Genomic DNA, 20,717 nt, shown 5'->3' on the forward strand with positions numbered 1-20,717 from the left:
GGGAATCGCATTTACTATTTTTACTTTGCTTATTATGTACAACGTTTGTAGATTATTTAGTGGATTTTTGTTCCTTCTAACTAATTTGATATGTTTTAATTTGAATCTGTGTTGGGAACAGGAGGGATAATCTAGTGTGGGCCAATCAGGAACTTGTCAGCATTTGCTCATTGCTGGGAGGAAACCACGTTGCACTCCTCAGGAGAAGGCGGACTTTTGACTGTCATCAGCAGACCTCCCGTTCCACTTTCTAGTGGAACGGGAGGGTACGGTATTTTGTGTCCTAGCTTGTGACATAATGTTGCATTCGCATGTTTTTATTTACCTGTCAGGGAAAAACATGCTTTGTTTGCATCTGTTGAATGTAGCAGCAGCATACTCAATACTAAACATTGCTCATGGGCAACAGCTTGCTTCTTGACACCTACTGGCACTTAGCATATATACATTATTTTCTATTTTATTGTTGTTTCATAGATTTTTGATCATATTCATTGCTTCACAAGCATTACGAAATGAAACATATTAAAAATGTATACTTTCTATTTCATTTATTTTCCATTTAACTAGACTGAGCCACAGTATGCAACAGTAGTCGTTAACATTTATGTGGAAATAAAACAATATTAGTGTATATTTCAGTAATTTATTAAGTATTATATAAAAATCACATTTTCCCCGAATCAAATATACAAATCAGTTTGAGCCTTCAAATCCTTAGCATTCAGAGTTGTGTACATATTAAAAGTCTAAAACATTTTACATAGTATAACTTTAGACACTTAAATTTTGCTAACACAGCTTTTATATGCAGTAACAAATGAAGAAGAATTAAATATGACAAGCCAGATTAAATGTTTTAAAGGATAACACTCTCCTTATCATTCATCGTTCACTTTGTGTAATACCACTTAAAATTAAATGGTATTACACAAAGTGAACGATACATGATAAGGAGTGTTATATTACCATACCACAAAGTTAAAAATGCTTTTAATATAAAAAAATTATTGAAGGTTTTAAAAGTTTTATCTAGTTCGGAAAGATCTTACAAAAAGCTACTGTAACATTTAAATATTGAAAATAAATTAACATTTTCTAACGAATTTAAATATGAAATACAAAAAAAAACTATATCATTGTTAAATATCATAATTTTGTCAAACGATTTGAGTTACTCAAATAATATGCTTTTAAATTGCAAAATTAACATATTCATTAATACTTTTTCAGTAAATATTAAAGAAATTATGTTTCGGCGCACTCCAATGGTTTCAATACTAATAAAAAATATGCCATCTCATACAACATACTCCTCAATCATAAAATAGGTACATTTGAAAACTGATTATTGTACAGTCTTATTTAGGAACAGAAATATCACTCACTCCTTTCAACAACGTCATATATTAAAAATTGTAAATTTTCAGTTGTGCATGTTTTTGGAATGCCCAGAAAATGTACTTTATCCCAGCAAAAGTAGTATATTTTTAACTTAATATTTACCTGCTCCAGGGCAGAAAGTGTTGTTCTTGCATTTTGAAGAAAATATATTTTTTAATTATTTTTTAAATATACTAAATATTTTTCAAATGGAGAAAAAACCTTCAGGTTTTACCTATTAACATCTGTTGCACAGTAAAAAGTTCAATAAGTGGCTGGATATTTATTTTTAATACATTTTATTCTTTTCTTAAACTTTAAAAAATTCTCCTGACAAATCAAGTTTTTTCATATATGACTTTGTTGAAAGGAGTTAGCGATATGTCAGTATGTATTCCATAGGTATTATTTTTTATAACATGCTTCTCCCTAGTTAAGTCTCATAATATCATTGAGTTTAGAGGTTTAGTTCTCAGATAATTCAGCAGAAAATGGCTTAGTTTTAGAATCGTAGAAATGGGAAACTAAAAATCTCTTACGAAACATCTACATTTAACATTAACACATTGTTTGCAGAAAATGCTAGAGAGCAGGAATTGCTTATAAGCATTCTATTTGCTTACTTTTGATAGAGCGCGAGACACCAAAAAACATTGTACAGATCGGAATCGGGTTTGCGGTTACTTATGATTAGTATGCAACCCTAATTAGTATGCTAATTAGGGTCGGGATTGATGAAAAACCGCTTGACAACAATGTATTAACAGAGTATGTTATAAAAGAATCTAATTACCAAGAACAATATTATTTAAGGGTGGAACTTTGTTTACAATCTGAAAAATTTTAACCTGATTATTTTAGAGTAAGTTAAATAACAAAAAGACCTATGTACTTAAAAAAACATATAAAGTTAATTTAAAATCTACTTTGGATCTGTGTTTTATAAGAGCATTGATTAAAATGCAAAATTTGGCATGAAAATTGTCAAAATCGCTGCATTTGTGGCTGGTTGTATATTTGCAACTTTGACTGCACAGCTGTAAGAAGCCGTAAGAAGCCGTAAGAAGCGACCCTTATAAGATTTTGAATGGAATTATTTTGCATTTACCAGACATTAAGTAAAAATACTATAAATAAATTTAACACAGATTTCTTAGCAATAAGCCCGCCAATGTACTTTTTTTGTAGATGAAGTTAAAATAAATAAAAGATATGTTTGATACTTGCCAAAGCATTTCTTAATAAATAAAGAATATGAAAAAAAGTAGTTATTTTTAGTGTCGTAAACAAGGTCCACCTTAAACAGCAAATAAAAGTAAGTGAATAAAAAAAAGAGCATCAATTTAGAGTTGTCCAAAAACGTGTGTTTTTCTGCCTAGATGGCAACATTCCTACTAAACATTATTGTTGCAGATATTTTTTATTGCACCTCTATCCTCACGAAAAAAAAATTTTGCACCTCATCATAGAACTCGTTTTATTAATGTTTTTTTTACCAAACCTTAATTACTTCTGTTAACGCTGCTCTTCATCAAACTTTTGCATATCCTATTCTAAACACCATCTTCAACACATTCATTTTCTTAAATTTATATTTTTGTAGCACTTTTTTACTATTTAAACAATGCTTTTAACATATCACTTTTAAAAAATACTAAAAAGTCTTTTTCTTGTAAAATTTTACATCGGTTAGAAAAACAAACTAAACTTTTCAGCTGCTTTTCAGTGATGGCCAAAACTCTTAACAAAATAAAATAAAAATTGTATGCATTTTTTTTTAAATATTTTTATGTGCTGATAATGAAAACAATTAGGCGTCGTCCTAATACAACGCGATTACACAATCATCGTGCCTTCTCGCAAATTTTACTTGTACGAAGCCTCTTTTACATACTATTAATAGAGAGCGGGAACACTTATAAGCATTCTATTTGCTTACTTTTAGTAAAGCGGGAGACTCTAAAAAACATTGTACAGATCGGAATTGGGTTTGAGGTTACTTGCGATTAGTATACGATCCTAATTAGTAGACTAATTAGGGTCGGGGTTGACGAAAACACCGCCTGACAACAATGTGTTATAATTCATTGCATTAATCACTAATTTGTTGATTTATATATTCATTTTTAAATCAAACAGATTTTTTAAGTCTACTAAGTTGTATTTTATTAAAAAACACATAAAAATTAACATTGTGACAATTGTTTCGCCTAGTTATGGCATTTAAATTTTTTTGAAAATGCCATAACTAGGCGAAATTAACTTAATATTTAAGTGTTTTTTAATAAAATACAACTTGGTAGACTCAAAAAATATGTGCTTGATTTAAAAATTAATACAAAAATTAAAATGGAGTTCTACAAATTAAACGCCAAATCAATAAATAATTTGTTGATTTCTTTTATCAGAACTTCAAATAATCCGACTCTTATTTAGTTTCATTCAAGACTGGCAGACTGTAAACACTATAAAAATATACAATATGAACTTATTCTGAATTTCTTCCATCAAAATTACTTATTATAAATAAAGTAAAACCATTTTATACACTACACAAAAGCACTAAAAAACACAGTTGATTTTCATTTCAACTTGAAATTCTTACATTAATCAAAACAACGCAACTATTTAACCCATTGCAACACAAAGCCGGCGAATTACCAGTTTGCCTTTGAAGTGATTCTTTTTGCATTAAAACTGAATGACAATAACTTTATTCATAATAATGACATAAATAAGTACATTTAGGTAACTGGTTTCATAATAAAATGTAATAATCACAATTTGTTTCACATTATTTGTTACAAAATATTACAATATTTTAACATCTGTCAATACCTCCGAAATGGCCGAACGCACTCGTAAACAAACTAGTCGCGCTTGTAATATTTCATCAAATGGATGAAATAATAGAAATAAATTCCACCAAATCCAGTCAAACAAAACCCATGGAGATTATGGAAAACGTGTTCCTTGAAGGAAAAGAAGAGCGAATCTGGATGGGAATGTGAGAAATATATGGTGGCTCTCCATATGCCAGAATGCTTTAAAGCGAGGGTGGCCAACCTGCGGCCCGCGGAGCAAATCACACATTTTTTCCTTTAGTGTACACAAAACCACCAAAAGAACATTACATCTACATAATAATAATAATAATAAATTGTACAAACAAAAAAAATATGTATTTAAGTTTTACCATTTTTATTTAGTGTGAAATATAGTCCTTATGTTACTGTAATAAAAAAAAGTGTCATAATTAAATATGTAGTGTGTTGTATGAACATTGATTATATCATCCTTATTAGTGGTGCAATGGGTTAATCTTCAGTTTAACATTTTATTTTTCATAAAATCAAATTCCAGATTAAAAAGTGGGCTAAAACAAGGACAATTAGATTGCCCGCGGACCTAATCAAGTTACGACTAATTATTACTTTTAACAAACCCAGTCACAGCATTTTTAATGAGTTTATACAGATATTTATACGTAAGAAAATACATTCACGCACGCATGTTGGCGTCATCTCACAAACAGCTAGAAAACGCGCGGCATTCAAACATAGCAACATATCGCACTAGCCAAAGAACATTTTAATGAAATTTTAATTTCTGCTTATTATCAAACTTGAATTGCTACGCTGTGAAAACTTTTAAAAATCCTATTTAGACTACATAACTCCAATTTCCAGCACAACAGATCTTTCTTCACACTGTATTTAGTAGCATTTTTTCGCACTGTATTTAGTATAAATGTGTCCAGACCATTTTCCAAAACTCAACATTCGCATTTATTAAGTACATCTTTCCCTCACTGATCAAAGATTTTGAAATCATTCATTGGTTAAATACATTTTAATTCACAATAATGTTGAAATAATAATAAATAAAAACCATGAAAAGAAAAGTGATAGTGAAGACAACTTAGTGCGATACTATTTATGCAGAAAAGTGTGAACAGTCACGCTTTATTCTGCAATTAAAAAAAACATGCTAACAGGCATATATATTTGAAAAAGTTTAGACATATCTTACCTTCTACATATTATGCACAAATAAAAAATTCTATATTTTTATATATTTTATGAATTTTATTATCATTGTTTATTTTGTCTGACATTAGATTATTCACTCTATGGATGATATATGAATATTATAGGTGTCCCAACTTGAGATAAAATAAAGAAATGTTGATTGAAAACTGGTCAAATAGAAGTATGTATCTAAAAATTGAAATGTTATTTCAGGCTCTCTCCTGAAAAATAAATATATATATGATTTATTTCGATATGAATCCCACCTATTTAATTACGGTAAGCTATATACTCCATAAATTTATCAACTGAAGGTGCCAACATCAGCCAAAATGCCAAATCTATCATATAACATACTAAAGGAATCCAACAACAGTAAATACATATATAGACATGATTTTAAAAAAATTTAAAAAATCTCTATTTCTTGCCAAACACCATACAAATGCAAGTATGTATTTAAAAATTAATGCAATATGGATGTTAAATAATGGGCAGAATGTTGAACGTTACACAAGTGTATAGAGTAATCACTTAACCCAGCCAAATGCCAGGCTTCTATCTTCTTTCATACAAAAACAATAGACGCTTCATCTCAAATTGAGACAAGTATAATAATATTTTTTCATACAATACGATACATTTTTTTTATTAAGAAATATCATTATCAAGTGTTTGATTTCGGGGAGCGAATGTTGAGTATTAAAAAAATCTCCTCTATCACAATATTGAAATGCTCATTACAATGCTACCCTTCACAGTCTCGGGGAATTTCTCTGGCTAATACGAGGGGGTAGGTGGTGATGCCGGCGCGCTCGCAAAGGGAAAGGGTGAAAGGAGAAGTATGGAGTAGAGTTTCTGCCTAACTCTTGGCTTCTGCCTTCTGTTTACACTCTTGCTTCCTCCCCAAAAGGTCAAAGAGGGGATGGGGATGATGATCCTGAAATATAGAACTTATTTAGTTAGGTAGAATTAGATCACTCTCCTTATCATTCATCGTTCACTTTGTGTAATATCACAGTGTTATAATACCATAAAAATAAAACAGTAAAAATAATTTTGCAAAACCTTCTTTGGTCACTAACCTGTCCGGGAGTAAGTTTCTGTGGATAAAACTGTATTTAGGGAGTGAGTTTTTAATAAAAAAATTATACTTTTTATAATTTTTTATCAAAGTCAATACTATTAGCAACATATTTTAAATATGTAATAAATATAAATAATAAAAATAATTACACTAGTAAACATGAATTTAATTTAAATTACGAATGTTTTCATTTTTTATGGATTTTCTTTGACAGTGTCATTAGGATAATGTCTCACAAACGTAGAACTGAAAAAAATCAGGATTGAAGTTTTAGTGTTTAAATACAACCACAGACGGCAGTAAAAATGCCATTTTATAAATAAATGTCACAGGGCTTTAGTTTTAAGTGCGGCTGTTCATGTACGCCCATACTACTTTGAGGAAAGTTTTGTTTGGATGACCATGTACGACCACACTCCGGGACAGATTAATTCAATCAGCAAAAACATACTTAATTTTCAGAAATGTTTACTCTGAATGTTCTGTTCCTTCTCCCTCAAGTTAATTAACTTATTAAGTGCCAGGAGGTATTAGTAAGGCTGTTCCCGGTGGGCCGTAACATTTTAAGAAAAGTAAAACCTACGAAAATTATATTTTTTTGTATATATTTAAAATATATTATGGAGTCTTACAAGAATGTACATTTTATGGTGATAAATATATATATGTCTGTGTTCGGTATTATAAATTATTAAAATGAAATGCTTGACATATCGCTCACTCCTTTCAAGAACGTCATAAATCAAAAATCGTCAATTCAGTTGTGCATGTTTTCGGAATGCCCAGAAAATGTACTATATCCCAGCAAAAGCGGCATATTTTAAACTCAATATTTACCTGCTACGGGGCAGAAAGTGTTGTTTTTGCATTTTGAAGAAAAGGTATTGTTTAATTATTTTTTTAAATATACTTAGTATTTTTCAAATGGAGAAAGAACCTTCAGGTTTTACCTAAAAAGATCTGTTGCACAGTAAAAAGTTCAATAAGTGGCTTGAAATTTATTTTGAATACATTGTATTACATTTTTAAACTTTAAAAACGTTCTCCTGAAAAATCAAGCTTTTTGATTTATGACGTTCTTAAAAGGAGTGAGCGATAGGCTAGAAACAAGGACAAAGATGAGCGCATTTGCACGCTAATTATCTATAGCCGGCCTGGCGAGCACGGCATAGGAGAACGTTTTAAGCGCTAAAGGCGGAGAACCGGTTAATAATGAGTTAAATTAAATATAAAAAATCAAAATTGGGTGCAATTTGTGAGGATTGTGAGTTGTAAGCGAGAAAATGCGTTAGATAAAATGTATGATATAATTTGAGGACTAACAAACGGTTCACTTTACATCATCACTGTCGCTGGAGGCGTCTGAATCACTCGAGTCCCCGTAGGGCCCTATCCCGGGCAGTATTCCTATGCAGCGCATTCCCGATGCAGCCCCCTTTGACTTGTCTTGCGGCGATGTACTCACTCTACAAACACAAGCGATAATACACATTATAATCAAATCATTCATTAAAGTTAGGTTAGGTTAGGTTCACAAACACAAGCGATAATACACATTATCATCAAAGTTATGTTAGGTTACGTTCGCCTCCATAGTGTAATGGTGACCACGCTCGGCTACCACACTGGAGGTCCCGAGTTCAATTCCCACAGGGTAGGTCAAACAAATATAAGTGATTTTTCACTGTAACATTTATTCAATGTTACCCTGGACTGGTACCTGAAGCGGAGGGCTGATCACCTTTCCTTCATGTATTGACGATCAAGAAAACACTGCGTTTATACATTCAGTCGATTGATGCTTAGCCGGATCCACGCGGCTCGCATAACCGTATGTGTTTTCACAAAACATGCCCCATACGCGGCTGACACAACCGTATGTGTTTTCATTTTTCTCCAAGTTTCGAACCTCAGTTCAACTTGGAGGGATTTTTTCATGGTGTGGAACTTTAGATAAAATAATACGTCATTCCTTGGCCTTATGACATCTGTTGAAATATCTGACTAATAATTTGTAACATCACAAGGATAAATAAAAGAACAGATCCCTGATTTTTCTTGAGGTCGGTAATTAGTCCGCGCCATTATCATGCCCTATATCTGTCTCACTCTCGACGCTACGCATCGCCAGTGGGTAAGAGTGACACACGATGCGTGCTTTGATTTATTTATGTTACGATCTTATTTGTTTATATTACAATATATTTCAAGAATAATGTGACACAAGTATATTATAGAGTACCAAAAAGGCAATGAATCACATTGAAAGTTTTTGTTTAGGAAAATAAATCGTTTCTTAACTAAATACATGATAAAAGTAATCATTTAAAAAACAGCAAAATACCACCGCGCACGGGCGTCTCTCAGGAACAAAGTTAACGCCGTTAAAAGGTTAAGGACGAAAAGGGTATTTTTACCTTTTGCGCCGGCCTCATTTCAAGGTAAACAAAAGGAATAATCCAATGTTTTTATATGAATATTATAATACATATATACCAATTTCTTTGTTGAAGTCTTAACTATGTGTATATAATTATCTTATGTCTGAAATGTGTAAGATAATTACGCACTTGTGATCACTGTGTCCATTTTCTTTGACATTATCAGTACTTCTATTGGACGGAGCTCTGCTAGTCTTCGCGGCAGGCTCTTCACTCTTGGAGGAATCTGAGTCACTGGCTTTCCGCTTCTTCACAATTACCTGTAATAAATATTGAGATTCAGATGGAGCGATTTACCCGCCAGTGATAAAATCATATAATATATTTTTTAAATTATAAAATAGAAGAATAAAAACAAATAATGCTTCAAATATTATTTTTTTACTATGTTTTCAGGGCTAGGAGAGTTGTTTTTTTTTTTATTTCTTAAGTTCTCATATTACATTAAGTATACTAACTAATATTAACACTTGATTTAACGTCACATGTATTAAAACATTCTTACAAAAAACATAACATTTCGTTTTAAATTCATTCAAACTCTTTTCATTCTTCATACATTCAGGCATCTCATCACACATTTTAAACCTTTATACATATGTAGAATGGAGTAAGAGGAAGCAGTTGAGTGAAGTAATAGGATGGTATATGGTATGTGAAAAACAAATATTTGTCACTCATCACTCATAACCCTTTTCCGCACCCAATGGTGCATAGGCCACTGCATCGAATTGACGCAGTGTTATCTTGATCATTACTTACATGAAGGCAAGGTGATCACTCTTGCGCTTCAGGAACCAGTCCAGGGTAATATTAAATAAATATACAGTATAAAATCACTAATATTTGTTTTTACCCCCCCTGGGAATCGAACCCGGGACCTCCAGCACGGTAGCTAAACACGCTGACCATTACGCCACTAAGGCGGACAAATATTTGTAATGTCGTTTTAAATGTTAAAGTTGCTGTATTGCTTGAAAAGATTTCTTACAAAAATGATTCTTTATAAATTACCCAATAACTAATCCAATATTAAATTTTAATGATTTGAGAAAAAAAATCCTTTTTTATGTAGGTTTTACTCGGTAAATACCATTATTTTTATTTTTATTTAATGTGACACGTGTTTCGATGCATTCTGCATCATTTTCAAACACCGTATGTAAAGAAAAGTCTAAATATTAGAGTAAAACCTTAATTTAAAATGGATAGATAATACCACAAAGTAACTGCTGAATCAATTAATGAAATTATTTCAATGTCATAAAATACAAAATCACAAAGTTAGTGATTCAATAATTGAATACAGAAGTGGCAATACTCACCCCTTGTAATTTATTTTTGGTATTATTTACTATGGTAGGTTTCTTAGCCGATTGTGGAACTCCACTTATCTGATGTAGTCTTTCTCTCTCTGCGGAATCTTGTACAGTACTCACTCGTTCCCTGGTCAAATTATAATTAAGAAATAAATTTAATTTTCAAAAACATAGTTTTTAAGAACACATCTCATCAAAATGGCAACACTGTATATTCGCACATAAAAAAAGGGAAGGTACAAAATTGTAATTTAAATTTTCCACCATCTCACTTTTCCCAACCCACAGATCTTTGACCACCCTTTGGCGGACACCCTCAGTGCGTATTGAAACTAATAACGCATGTCACTCACTCCTTTAAAAAACGTCAAATCAAAAAACTTGATTTTTCAGGAAAACGTTTTTAAAGTTTAAAAAAATAATACAATGTATTAAAAATAAATATCAAGCCACTTACTGAACTATTTACTGTGCAACACATCGTTTTAGGTAAAACCTGAAGGTTTTTTCTCCATTTGAAAAATATTCAGTTTATTTAAAAAATAATTAAACAATACCTTTTCTTCAAAATGAAAAAACAACACTTTCTGCCCTATAGCGGGTTAATATTAAGTTAAAAATATGCCTCTTTTGCTGGGATATAGTACATTTTCTGGGCATTCCGAAAACATGAACAACTTAAAATTTACGATTTTTGATTTATGACGTTCTTGAAAGGAGTGAGCGATGTGATCAATATTTTGTGTTGGTGTATGTGTGTGAATAGTGTTATGGTAGTAGTGTGTGGTATTGTTTGCATGCTGGTGTAGTGATTGTCCTGCAAAGAGATGAGTATGTCTTAAAACCAGTAGACTAACGTCTCAGTAAGCATATATACATACCAAGGTAACTAATATTTTGTCACAATTATTCAGATTTTTTTTAAATGAGTGTTTATGAATTGTTTTCGACATTATTGCAAACAAAAAATGTAAAAAACACTCACAAAGAAGTTTAGTGATTTAATATCGATATTGCAAGTAACATAAATAAGTTTTAACACGTTAACTGCCAATTACGAGATAAATCATAGATTGCGTTCTTTGCTAGGAAGCCGACTAGGAGTTATCTCATACTGTGTTTACTTGCCATATTCCTGCAGCTAAGATAAAATTCCTAGTATATCAGTGCTATAATGGATACACGGGAAGAATTCTGGGAAGAGAACAAAAAATCAATGCTGGCTTACATGAACACAAAATTTATTAATAAATGAACAGAAAATATAATTATAAAAAATTTATTCAAAATCAGTTAGAGAATATTTTGATTGAAAATGATTAAATAAAATTGGCTTTTTAAACAATAATTCTGAAAATTGATGTGGCAGTCAACGTGTTAATAGAAATACCCAACATAGTGAGGACTTATAAATATAAATGATTTTGTTTTGAATATGGAAAGCATTAACTTTGTGGATCATATTGATATATTATCTTTTTAAATAAAAAGACTTTTTTTTTGATCCACTCACATTTTTATTAACCAACTAGTTTCGGCAACAACCTGTTGCCCTCTTCAGGTTTTAATTTATGACTAAACATATATATGAAAACCAAAAAAAACTTTTTTATATTTGTTTTGTCATAAATTAAACCCTGAAGAGGGCAACAGGTTGTTGCCGAAACTAGTTGGTTAATAAAAATGTGAGTGAATCAAAAACAAAGTCTTTTTATTTCTCAATTTTTTTTTTTTTTTAAATGTAGGGATAAATTTACCTGAACTCTCGCATCTCCCGTTGCTCTTCTAGGGATATCTGTCTGGCCACAGAAGCTTTGTTTTGCTCTACTAATTCCAGAAAGCCAACTTCATCATCGTCCAAACCACGTATCATATTTTCTGTAAATAACAACAACATATTATAAATGGAAGAGAAAAAAATGCAAGTTTGATTCTTTTCTCGTCCCTAAATCATGCTACATTTGACAATAATACAAACAAAAATAAAAAAAACAACAATAATAAAAATAAAGGAACTTGAAACTCAATTTAATAACCACCTTGTTTTTCGTCATTTTCGTCATACAGGTTTGTATTATTTACAATGTATTGTTTGTGGTATTAAACAAGTAAAATTTAAATAAAAAATAAGTATTTTCCATTGGTCTAGGTGTTTGTAATGTATTTTTTTACATCTACCTTCCCTTTCCTAAGTAACCTGCCTGCAGACATGCCTCTAAAATAGAGTCTTTACGGGTTATTCCTTTAAAAAAAAACTAAGTTTAAAATTTCATGTTAATTTTGTGACGAAAAATAAGATTTTTCGAAAAATTTATTTTTCATCCAAGTAATGTCTTTCTACTACATCTACGTAATGTCTATCCAGTATTTCCGCATTTTTACTGTAGTGGTAAGCGTGTTTGGCTACCGTGCTGGAGATCCCGGGTTCGATTCTCAGCAAAATAAATATTTGTGATTTTTCACTTATTTATTTATTATTACCCTGAACCTGAAGAGCAGCAGTAATGATTTTGCCTCAATGTAAGTAACAATCAAGATAACACTGTGTCAATGTGATGCAGTGCCCTCTGCGTCATTGGTTCGAATAAGGGCTACAAGTAAGAACTTACTTAGTTTGTGGGCCTCTTCATAATCAGATTCTTTTTTATTCCTTTGCTCCTCCAAACGTTGATAGAGGGGCCTCGGATCATATGTTTCCTCTGGAGCTTCTATTAACAAAAACACAAAAAGACTACCCTACATTTTTTATAAAAGTTATAATCAAAATACAGGGTTATTCATTTCGTAGTTTCAAGATGAAAACGCTAGCATTTGACGCCTGTCGAACTCAACTGTCATTTCAAGTGTCATAATATTAGTTAAATGTTTGCCATTTACGATAATGCATGGGTTAAATTGTGAAGATTTTTGAAAAGAGTGGAAGCGTTACTGATGTCGTAAGTTTGTCGTAATTTCGTTACTGATATTTGGTGTGCTCTATGGTCGAAAGGTGTCATTGGCCTGTATTTTTTCGAAAATGCCAATGGGCATTCGGAGCGATATGGTCGAATGATAACCGATTTTTTTTGGCGGTGATTAAAGATCATGACTTGGACGGTATGTGGTTCCAACAAAATGGGGCAACAAGCCACAAAACACGACTAATTCTGGCTTTATTGGGTGAAAAGTTTCCTAGTCGCGTAATTTCACATTTTGGCGACATCAATTGGCCACCAAGATCATGCGATTTGACTCTATTTGAATTTTTTTCTGTGAGGCTATGCAAAAAGACCATGTTAATACGAATAATTTCCGAGCTCTAGACACATTTAAAACCAACATTACTCAAGTTATGGCCGAAAAACCCCACGAAATGTGCAAAAAAGTGGTTAAAAACGACCTCAAAAGAATCGCATGCATCAAATCTTCCCGAGATGCCATTTGAATGATATTTTTTTCACACTAAATGGCAAAGTCCAAACTTTATAATGAAATAAAAAATTTATAAAAAATATATTGCTGTGTGTGTTTTATTTGGCTTTTCTTTCGAAACCGAAAAATGAATGACCCTGTATTGAAATGAATTTTTTAACCTTCATGAAATGCATGTAAATTTCTTTCCCTAATTATTTTAGATGCCTAATAAAATAATTTATAATTTTTATACTAGTTTGTATTCGAAATAGTTTTTTTTTTTAACCAGTTTGTATTTCGAAAGGAAAAATTTGGAATATTTTTGAATAAATTATTGTATTTTTTGTGTGAATTTGTCTCAAATGCGAGAATTCTAAAATAGGTACCTAGGTCAACGAAAAACAAAACAAAAACATTGTAAAAAAAAATGCTACTATATTGATCAAATAGCAGGAATAAATATTTTAATATTAAGCTACAATGCTGCGTAAAAATTAACATCTGGAAAGAAAATCTCGAAGCCATGAATGAAATTTATGTATTGATATTACTAAAGAAAGTAATACACACAGGAGTATGTACTTATAGAAAATGAAAAAAGGAATCGTGCCAAATTTTAGAGCCGATGTCAAAATTAGGCATTTTTTATAAAAGTAATACATCTAACTAATCCAAAGTATATTCAAAGAGCTACCTTCGATTATTCACGTAAGTACAATATTTTAAATAATTTGTCCAACAAAAATATTTTTAAAAACACCGTAGAGAAACGTCAAATCGGTTACCTTCTGGCTGGTCGGCCGTTCTGACCTTCTCCCATTCTTCCTGCCTGCGTTTCTTAGCCTCGGCGATCTCCGCCTCAGAAATAAAACCAGAACTCATTCTACTTATTTCTTTAATATATCCAGTAATACTTCAGATGGAACGTTCAAATATGACTTAAATATTATATATCACAAACGTGACAGCGGGGAGACGAGAAGATATCCCATAGATATTTTTCAAATATATTTTTACAACTTCTATGGTTCGCGGTTGTTGAAGAAGAAATTAAACAGCTGGAAATTTATAGTACCTACCTACTTCTTTATTGCCAGTATAAATCTGCCCGCGAACATGTATATTATAAAGTTGAAGCCTGAGTAGGGACATGATAAACAGTGTTGCATAAGCCGTAGCGAGATTCCAGAGTCACTGGGACGATAACTAATTAAAAAATAATAATAATAATAAAAATAAAAATAAATAAAAAATAAATAAATATATATATATATATATATATATATATATATATATATATATTTATATATATATATATAAATATAAATATATATATATATATATATATATATATATATATATATATATATATATATATATATATATATATATATATATATATATATATATATATATATATATATATATATATATATATATATATATATATATATATATATATATATATATATATATATATATATATATATATATATATATATATATATATATATATATATATATATATATATATATATATATATATATATATATATATATATATATATATATATATATATATATATATATATATATATATATATATATATATATATATATATATATATATATATATATATATATATATATATATATATATATATATATATATATATATATATATATATATATATATATATATATATATATATATATATATGTATATATATATATATATATATATATATATATATATATATATGTATATATATATATATATATATATATATATATATATATATATATATATATATATATATATATATATATATATATATGTGTGTGTATTTATATTCTGCAGGCATTTTGTTCTTTCATTCGTATGCATGGATCCCATACGAAAACTACGTACGAAGAACATGGTCGTTTTATTTTCGAGCGGAAAATATCCCAAATTGAGATTTTTTATATGGGTTTCATACATTCGAAATTCCAAAAAAGGAAAACTCGTGTATGTTGCATGCCTAAGGCTGAGTTCTCCTCATTTATTCTCGGTATTCCATTAATTATTTTAACTTTGCTACGTATAAAATTATTCCTAATGACTGTCCAAAGTTGTCCGTTCTGTTTCCCACTGTACAATATATATGATGACGGATCTATTAAAGACAGCCGCAATTTTTTTTAGGTCATAATTATGACGAAAAAAATATGGCTCTGTTCAAAAATCTTAATTTCTTTTCAAATTAATTTATCTTTATATTTTTTTTTTATTATATATTCGAGCTAATTCCAATATTTTATAACACACACGCATGTACGCATGCACTGTATATTTACTGCCTAGAGCACACCTCTCATGTCCATATAAATACTATCCCCAGTGCTTATGACACGCCAAACGTGTTTACTACTAACTTATTTCTTTCTGATTTGAAATTGGGTAAAGTGGGACAACCAGAACCAAAAATAAAAGATTGAAATATATTTGCATTAAATAAATGAGAGGGAAAACAGAACGAGGACGACCGAAAAAGACTTGGCACGATCAGATCATGATTGATGAACCTAAAATCTGGCAGTGTCAAGTCTGCGTAATCAGAGGGCATGTATGACTAGATGTATGGATGTGACGGAGGCGAGGAGTGTATGTCAGGATAGAAGAGTGTGGCGTTCCATCCTTTCTGCCTACCCCTGCCGGGAAACGGCGTGATGGTAGTAGTAGTAGTAGTAGTAATGCATTAAAATATAAGATACATCCATACGAAGGGTTAATAAATAAAATATCTGAATATGTTTTTTCATTTTATATTTATATTTGATTTCAAATTAATCATAACATTATGAAAATACCATGGTTCATAATTTGTACAAATTATTATGGAAAATAGTTTATGTTAATAACTATGTATTTTAAACCTTTATATGAGTTATAAATGCGTGTATGATTTGTTTATTTTTAAATTATATTCTGTAAAATGTACAAAGAAATAAAAATTATTTGGCCCCACCACCTTTTACTAATAATACCTTCTTTAACACTATGATTAGATAATATTTTTCATAAAAGTAATTACTTTTTTTCTTTTTAATTGATATATATTTCTTTATGGATAAATTTTGAACTATAAATTTTGATATTTTTTTATAATATGCTTTCCTTAACTATGTAACAACAAAAAACAGAAAATTTGCCTTCTAAAATAGAATAAGTACAAAGATGATAGAATAAGTACAGCTATGTTCAAAAATGTAATCAAAGCGCTTCAACCACCTCCCAATATCTTGATCTCCCTTAAGAAAACTTCAATCTTCTACAAGGAGTCCTTAGCAATTAAATTTATCAATAAAAGCAAAAGGAGATTTATTATATTTCAAGTTCATATTACAACTAATTATATTTTATCTTCAAAAGTCTTACATATTTAAAAACTGTTTTCTACTGTTTATGGTTAACTTTTGTTACATTTATATAGGTGCATTGAATTATACATTTGACTGATTAGTTCGAACAAAAAAAATGGTTCTTAAAATATTCCAATAAAATTACTATTTTTAGTATGTAATTAGAGAATAGTGTTAAACCAGTAGTTTTCAAACGTTTATCTGCAGAATATTTATTTCGGTTTAAGCGTTCCGGAAAATGTCTCTTATTTTCATGAGTCTATCGTAGCAAAGCAGTTTTTTTCTAATTAATTAATTAAAATGTAACTTTGTTTTAGAACCACTATAAATATTTTATTATAACTTAATTATAACGGTTTTGAAGCTAACCGCTTCTTTATCAAGACTGAGTATTAATCAGTCTTGATAAAAAGTGGTTAGCTTCGAAACCGGTAGACATTATAATTAAGTTATAATAAAAAAATTGTAATGATTTTAAAACAAAGTTACATTTTAATTATAAAATGAAAAATCATACAGTTAGTGCTTCAAATATAAATTATAAACAGTTTTTTTTTCGTTACTACAGTCATCATTCCAAATAAATATGAATGGATGGGATTCAATGCTTTTAATGTTTTATTTGAAAGAAAGATGTCTTTTATTATTATATAACGTTAATTCTATTTAACTTTTACAATTGAATTATTTTTGCTCAAATAAAAACTACTAAAATTTGTATTTATTGATGAAGCCGTGATGCCATATTTTATTACAATATAAATATCCTATTTAAAAAATACATACATGCCTTTGAAAAAAGATATTGCATTATATTGAAAGAAATTATATGAATTGATTTCGGAGAATGTATACATGTTTTAATAAAACATACATAGAAAATGACAAATAACTAAAATAAATTTATTTATTTTAAATCTTTTTCTTCTTCAGGGGACTTGTGCATCTTATTTTCTACCTTGCTTCTTCATTTCTATTCACATATAGTAAATATATAATTATTTTCCAAATAATTCATTTCTCATACTCCATGTCGCTCACTCCTTTCAACAACGTCATATATCAAAAATTGACAATTTTCAGTTGTGCATGTTTTCGGAATGCCCAGAAAATGTACTATATCCCAGCAAAAGCGGCATATTTTTACTTAATATTTACCCGCTACAGGGCAGAAAGTGTTGTTTTTGCAATTTGAAGAAAAGGTATTGTTCAATTATTTTTTTAAATATATAAAATATTTTTCAAATGGAGAAAAAACATTCAGGTTTTACCTAAAAAGATCTGCTGCACAGTAACAAGTTCAATAAGTGGCTTGATATTTATTTTTAATACATTTTATTTTATTTTTAAACTTTAAAAACGATCTCCTGAAAAATCAAGTTTTTTGATACTATTTGACGTTGTTAAAAGGAGTGAGCGATGTATGAAACAAATAACTGCTTACAAACATAATAATTTTGCATAAATTTGGATCATTCAGTTTTTGAAACTACTCATCCCTACTGAGGTCAAATTTATCAACTATAACAAATGCTACGGTGACATTTTTCACTTTGTAAAACACAAACTTTTAGCTATTGAAATTATACAGGTTTATATTTATTATAAGTAAAAATAGTGTGTTGTTTACATCGTCAAGTGATGATGTGTGTTTGTAAAAATAAATTAATATCTTTCATCAACAAAAAATATATTTATCTTTGAAAATGTAAATATTCACTAAGTATTATTTTTTCGCATAAGTAGAAACTGTTCTCGGCTGTTTGGCGCCGTGTATCATGAGAAAAATGTCACCGCAGCATTTATTGAACAGTGTGGGAGATGAACTTCACTCTGATATTACTTTTATACAATCTGTGATTAAATATCTTAGTCATACAGGAGAAAGTGACCAAGTGCATTTCTTACAAAAATGTGATCATTGACTATTTGATATCTTACTAGCTTATTATTACCCTGGAAAAAATCTCCAAGGATTTTAAACTTGCAAGTATAATATATTGACATGTTAAAAATGACTTAACTGCATTGATGTTTACTTTCTTGCCAAGCAAAAGTCACTTAAATGGCCCTCCTGAAAATTTTACGTTTCTTTAGTTGGTCATTTGCTCCTGTACGACTACAATATAATTATCGATAGCTGCACACAATGAATCCAGTATTTCAGTACATCAAAATTTGGTTCAGAAAAATCATAGTTCTAACAAAATTCATACCATGTCCACAGACATATTGAGAATACTAAATTCATCGTATGTTGCGCTCTCAAGAAATAATGCATGTATGTACATATTTTTACATATGTAAAAAAAAACTATATTTACTTTTATTGCTGTATACACTAATTAAAATTACAGTAGAACCTCAATTATCAACTTAACGAAGATAAAGTTGGTAGCAATAACATCAAATTTAGAAATTTCATAGCGACTCATGGCATCAGCGTTTGTCAGCACTTTGTCACACTTTATGATTACTTGCGATTTGATAAACTGAGTTATAAAGTATTACTATATTTTGGTTATAAATTACAACTACTAGTTTTGACAGAGTAGACCTTCTAAGAACTCCTGAAGGAATATTGCTTTTCTAAAACAAATAATGTAAATTTAAAACCAAAAAAAAGTAATTCTTTGACCTACCCGGATCCTAGAGGGGGATTTGAAATCCTCATAAAACAAGGCTTGATAACACTCGATAACTTGATATGTAATCATTTAAGCAATTTAATAGATATTTTTTGTAATCTGCTTAATAATACATAGGAATACATCGGTATTTTTCATTTTAAAATATCCAAATTATAAAATTGAAAAATTGTATGAATAAAACCGTCAAAAAGTAGAAGTCTCTCAGATCATCAAAAACAAATAATTTCTCATGTTTTTCATTTAAATTTTACTCAGTAAATACCACTATTTCTTAAAATCTTTTGTGACATCATTTTCAAACACCGTATTCAAAAGTGTTTGAAAATGATGTGGTATGCATCAAAATACGTATCTCAACTGATTTCAAGAAATAGTGATATTTAATGAGTAAAATTTAAATTAAAAATAGATAGATATAATAGAGGGAACAATCAAAGGAAGAAATACCAGAGGACGCCTACGCCGCAAATATCTTTGCGACTTGTACGATGATATGGGCTTTTCGACGTATGAGGAGCTGAAGAGAGTTTTATAAATAGACCGGAGTGGCGAAGGAGGCGTCATTTGTTGCTGCAGACCAATCCACAGGATTGATACAAAAGAAGAAGATATCACAAAGTGACTGCCAAATCAATTAATGAAACTTTTTGTTAAAATCTGCTTTTATTTACATATCTCTCTTCTACGATGATAATCGAGGTTCTACATTACATTATATTTTCAATCCTGCATATTCTTAATATCTCCTAGCGCTGTGTTGATGGCGTTCATCCACTGGTCTCGCTCGGGGCGCGTGTCGCTGGCCAGCAGGTGCATGGCGGTGCCGTCGGAGCGCAGGCAGAGGGCGGAGCGCCGGCGTGGCCCCTCGGCGGGGGCGCCCGAGGACGTGCGCAGCAGCAGCGTGTTGGGGCGCGCGCACACGTCGCGCGGGGCCGGGCCGATTTCTTCCGTAGTGGCGGTGCCCAGCTCGATAGTACCCATCGGCGGCTGTGGAAAATTTTTCATAC

The 20,717-nt window shown here is 30.3% G+C and overlaps 2 protein-coding genes across 5 annotated transcripts in view; both read right to left on the bottom strand.

Moving 5' to 3' along the window:
- Window positions 1–4,914: 4,914 nt before the first annotated feature.
- Window positions 4,915–14,650, bottom strand: LOC148313326 (PSME3-interacting protein-like). 3 transcript variants are annotated; one of them, XM_088264083.1, is made up of 7 exons: window positions 14,440–14,650; window positions 12,871–12,969; window positions 12,019–12,139; window positions 10,268–10,388; window positions 9,072–9,202; window positions 7,825–7,967; window positions 4,915–6,354 (listed from the first exon to the last, which is right to left on the bottom strand). In XM_088264083.1, the coding sequence occupies exons 1-6, from the start codon at window positions 14,534–14,536 to the stop codon at window positions 7,832–7,834; spliced, it is 705 nt and encodes a 234-aa protein (XP_088120209.1). In that variant the 5' UTR covers window positions 14,537–14,650; the 3' UTR covers window positions 4,915–6,354; window positions 7,825–7,831. The 3 variants fall into 3 exon arrangements, with proteins under 3 accessions (XP_088120209.1, XP_088120194.1, XP_088120202.1); XM_088264068.1 differs by having other exon boundaries at window positions 7,841–7,967; window positions 14,440–14,628; XM_088264076.1 differs by having other exon boundaries at window positions 7,841–7,967; window positions 12,871–12,992; window positions 14,440–14,610.
- Window positions 14,651–18,375: 3,725 nt separating this feature from the next.
- LOC148313327 (anillin-like) overlaps window positions 18,376–20,717 on the bottom strand; it is a 75,133-nt gene continuing 72,791 nt past the window's right edge. For both annotated transcript variants that reach the window (XM_088264099.1, XM_088264090.1), the window contains exon 19: window positions 18,376–20,697. In XM_088264099.1, the coding sequence (XP_088120225.1) occupies window positions 20,431–20,697 (267 nt within the window). In that variant the 3' untranslated portion in view covers window positions 18,376–20,430. The remainder of the gene's footprint in view (window positions 20,698–20,717) is intronic.

Source organism: Brachycentrus maculatus, unplaced genomic scaffold (assembly GCF_059751285.1).
Source record: "Brachycentrus maculatus isolate JH-2025_06_01 unplaced genomic scaffold, ASM5975128v1 h1tg000015l, whole genome shotgun sequence".
Taxonomy (NCBI): Eukaryota; Metazoa; Arthropoda; class Insecta; order Trichoptera; family Brachycentridae; genus Brachycentrus; species Brachycentrus maculatus.